The 4857-nt window shown below is 36.7% G+C and overlaps 1 protein-coding gene across 1 annotated transcript in view; it reads left to right on the forward strand.

Moving 5' to 3' along the window:
• Positions 1-4857, forward strand: part of dpp6b (dipeptidyl-peptidase 6b) — a gene marked incomplete at its 3' end in the record, with an annotated part of 89182 nt that overhangs the window by 71699 nt on the left and 12626 nt on the right. Inside the window, 1 exon segment of the mRNA XM_014030949.1 lies at positions 4329-4483. Coding sequence (XP_013886403.1) covers positions 4329-4483 — 155 coding nt within the window.

A 4857-nucleotide genomic window follows, 5' to 3' on the forward strand; every position in this document is an offset into this window, starting at 1 on the left:
ATATTAATCAGAGAAATTTATAATATTATTTTACACTCTGTAGGTCTAAATATTAATCAGAGAAATTTATAATATTATTTTACACTCTGTGGGTGTAAATATTAATCAGAGGACAAAGTAATATTTAATAGTTTGTGTTAAATTGTAACATGATTCAACAGTGCTACACTCTGTATATATGCTCCGCAAGCTAATATCTGCTAACCAGTTCAATAAATAACAGTGATTACATCGACTTTATAAGATTATTTTAATTTTAAACTGTTGCATTATGTTCTGCTCAGATCACATTGAGCTAAATAAGATCAAATCTGCTGACTTGTGTTGTGAAATGAGACGTTTTCCTGTTTATCTTCTGTTAATAAATCCATAACACAAACAGTTTTTCTGGCATTATTTAAAACAGATAGATTATATAAACTGAAAAATATTAACAATAATCTTGTTAATATTATTATTAACAGTTTTTATGCTTTCTACATCATCAGTCCTTCTTGTCTGCTCTGTTGTCAACATGTACAGCAATGGGAAACCCAGACTCTTGACCGTTTAAGCGTTAGCCGTTACCTTCTCCAGCCGGTCACGTGAAACGGGCCAGCCGAGAAGGTTTAAAGGTCGCAAAATGTATTATTTTCTTTTCATTCCATGATTTAGCATCAAACTAAACTACTACATGACAATATTTCTCAAGATTTTGTTACTTTTAAATGAACAACATGAAATAAAATCATAGAAAGCGAACACAGCATTCTGAGACAACTTATTTTTAGAGTTTGCTTATATGCAAATTTTCAAAAACGTCTCCACCTGCACCTGTCTCTGCTTGGTTAGCTTTAGCTGTGAAAACAACCTGTTTGTCYAAAGTCTGCTCTCTTCTTGGCATACGTTGCATTTGGCCAACAAAGCTTGAAAATTCTTTTGGGTTTTGTCGTTACATGCCCCCCCTGTGTGCAGGTACACACAGGCGTGAGTGTGTGTTTGATCTGAAGCTGCACAGCTGGCTCCGTCTCTGCGCTCCTCCTTCCTTCGCCCGTCTTTGTGTTCCCGCTCTCGTAATTAATTCACACGTGTGGCGCCGCGGTCTCGCTCAGCAGATGTTCAAAAAGCTGGAATACTTGTAACTTAATGCGAGCCGTTTTTCTGATTACAGCATATGTGGGACCGACGTTGTAATTACGCCCCGCTTTGATAGGAGCGTGTTTACAAATGAACAGAGGATGGCTGTTCCCCTTCAGTCAGTTCTAATAAAGTTTGTGTTTCTTTTCGCATCGTTCTAATTCCAGCATTGTTCTAGTTATTAGCAGTGGATTTAATCAAGTTCTGATGATAATAGAAGGAAATGCAATTAGGATTGCCAGTTATTTTGGGGGGAATTTTGTTCCAGAGTGTGAACTGTGTCAGGGCCGGCTCTAATCACTTTTTCATTAAAAGGATTATTTCTTTGTGGCAGAGCCCCAACATGACACGAAGGAGGTAATCCATTTCTCTGAGCTAAAATAAAAAAGTTGCTTCGCCATGTTTTTTTTTTCTTCCAGAATACTATTTCTGGGAATAAAGTCTCGCTAAAGCAGCCGGTGTTGGATGGTTTTCATGTTTTCCGTGTGCCTGGTTTCATCCAGGAGAGCAAAGATCTGGCAAAAGCTGTTAGATTAGGGTTTTAGGGTGAAGCTGACTTCCTGCTGCGGATTCAAGCAGGATGTGCAAAGATTTCTAATGGATCAGAACAAGACGAAAAGAACAAAAACTGAAAATTATTGTACCAAACAAGATAATAAAATGGACATAAATATAATGTAAATGAGCGAATGAGGATTAAATCTCAAAGTGGTATGTAGAGAAATGCATACGTTGCTTAACTGAAACATTTGAAATATAATCTTTTTTTGAGCACTTGTTTGAGCAGTATAAAAAACATGAATTTGAGCAGAAAAGCCTTCAGTTTCTGTCATTCTTCCTGCAAACTAGTTTTATTTCTTCCCAGCTGGTACATCTTAACATCCAAATATTCTTTGATGTTTTCTCTTTTAAATGACGTCGAAATTTCCTCATTAGAATAACCTAAAAATAGGATTCAGACCAAATGCTGATCGGTTATCCTGATGACGAAGATTAGGCAGATCTCTGGGAAATCAGGAAGATTCAAGTATCAAAATATAAATTAAACAGCAGGAATCTAAAAATGTTGTATTGATAAATCTGATTTAATCATCAGTTGGATGTGATGAGTCACAAATAAACACAAAAACAATGCTGCTTGTTGCTGTTCATGGCAGACTTTAAAACTCTTCATAAACGATCTGATGCATGACCTCGTCATGCTGTGAGATGTGTTGCTCTTAGCGGATGTGTTGTGGAGGACTCTCATCCACTACCACAAATTTAGCTCAATATCTGTAAAGTTGTCTGGTTTTGTGTTGGCTTAGGTCGGTTAGCTGAGGCGACCACCTTGTTTTAGTAAGTAAGTAAAGTTTTATTTATAAAGCACCTTTCACAGAAATATATTCACGAGGTGCTGTACAATCATTAACAGTATAAAAGTGGTGGAAAGAATAAAATGAAACAGAAAAACATGATTACACATAAGCAACGAAATTGAAACATCAAATCAAGAAATTAATTTCTAAAATTGTAAATCAAACACAAGGTCAATGCAGCTCAAAATGTGCAGTAATACACAAAAACATAATGAATGCGGGAGAGAAAAATATGGCATAAGTTCAATAATAAAGAAAACACAGACTGGCGAAGCATTCACAATGGAGGTAGGCTGGCAGTAATGGTGAAAAGGTTAGCTAAACGCTTGAGCGAGAAAGTGTGTTTTTAGGTTTTAGGCTCCACATTAGCTGTGCACTGCAAAACTTAGCCAAATAAGAATAAAAATACTGGATTTTAGTCTGAATATTCTCAAATGAAGTAAAATAATCGGCCAAYGAAGTGAGACAACTGCACTTGGTAAAACTAAGACTAATAATCTAACATTTTTTTAGTATCAGTCTCAAAACAAGATGAAATAYACTTTTTGACTGGATGTAAGATTGTAAGACTTTGTTAAACTGACTGTTTTTTACAGTGTAGATGTGCTTCCAGTGATACCTTTATGGGGGTTTAGTCAAAGTGGTTCCTGTGATATTTACCTGAGAGACATGCACTTGCAGTGGATTTGTAAAGTTGTATGTTTTTATCTGACAGCTGAGATTGTGACAGAACTGAGCCTCCTCAGAGAACAGATCCAGTTTTTATTTAAAAGAAAAAAAAAACCTTGAAAAAAATACTGTCTACCCGAGGATTTACAGCTCAGCCTCAGAGTGAGAGCTCCATCAGATGTTTTCTTCTGACCACCATAACTCTGCGTTTTTACTGCAGTGTCACAAATAATTAAAGGCTGGTGACAAACAGGCCTGCACCGTCCTCATCAAGGTTGATCCCATCATTCCTTACTGGCAGGAGGTGATTGTTTGGACCTCCACATGTAGCAGCAACAGTCCAATCTGTGTTTAAGTGTTTTATAAAAAGAGCTCTTCTGCCCCCTGCTGGATTCAGCTCAAACAGGAAGCTGTCACCAGTAACTKTGCTTCGTTTTATTTTCCAACGTAACTCCTCGTATTTTACAGTATATCTGTAAAATGATCAAAGTCTACTAGCTTTATCACAGAATATTATGACGTTTTTAATTAAAGATAAAATCTGAAGTGCTGGTTTGAGTTATTTATTTTAACTCTCCATAGAAATTAGTTCACGTTTTAAACAAGAAATACATAAAAAAAATTGCTAATAAATACATCACAAGACTCCCTGATAGTTTGTTTTTTGGAAGTACAAATAAAAAATATTTACTGTAACTCAGCAATAAAGTACATTTTAATGATGCTTTATTAACAGCAAAGAAAATGATAACCGTCAACTGGAAGCAAACAGAACCCCCAACAGAGCTGAGTGAGCGCAAAGATTGAAACAAGTCATAAAGCAACAAATGAGAGCAGCTTTACAACTGAAAGTGAATATCTTTGTAAAAAGGATGACATGTGAGTCTGGATTTGAATAAATGAATATGAGATGGGCTGATGCAACAAATATTACAATAAAATGTCAAATGTAGTGCTCTTGTATGTAATTTGTCTCAGTGTGTGAAGTTATTTTGTGATCGTCTCAATTGTGAATCATGAGGTCCTGTGTCAGAGAATGTGGTTATATAAAGAAATGGCAAAAACCAAGTAAAAAGTAAAAAGAATTAAAATAATAAAAGAGAGGAGAAGTTACATTTTTATTAAATTTGACTTTATTCCTGGTCTGATTAAAGATGTCGGGTATGTGTTTTCTTGTTTTACCAGAGGAGATGCTGCAGACCCCGGTGGCCCACTGGTGGTCTCCGGACGGGCTGCGCTTGGCCTACATGACCATCAACGACACGCTGGTGCCAAAAATGGAAGTGCCGTTTTTCACTGGCACGCCATATCCCACCAGCCTGGACTATCATTACCCAAAGGTAAGCCTGCAGTGATCACGACACGTACACGGTTCTGCAGATGTAGTGAGTGGATTTATTCATTTTAATTAACAGAAATGCTTAGAACCACAGCAAAAATATAAAACCAAAGGCTATGTTCACACTGCAGGCAAATCTGACCCAAATCCGATTTTTTTTGACCCATCTGACTCATATCCGATTTTTTTTTATGACAGTCTGAACGAGACAAATCCGATTTTTTCAAATCCGACCCAGGCCGTTTCAGTATGTGGTTTTAAATTGGATATATATCTGATGTTTTCAAAGTGACTGCAGTGTGAACGTCACATTCCATCTGACTTTTTCATCAGTGAGGAGGGGGTGAAGGACCGATAAGACACTAACCTCAAGTC

Source organism: Austrofundulus limnaeus, unplaced genomic scaffold (assembly GCF_001266775.1).
Source record: "Austrofundulus limnaeus strain Quisiro unplaced genomic scaffold, Austrofundulus_limnaeus-1.0 Scaffold6, whole genome shotgun sequence".
In the NCBI taxonomy this organism is placed as follows: Eukaryota; Metazoa; Chordata; class Actinopteri; order Cyprinodontiformes; family Rivulidae; genus Austrofundulus; species Austrofundulus limnaeus.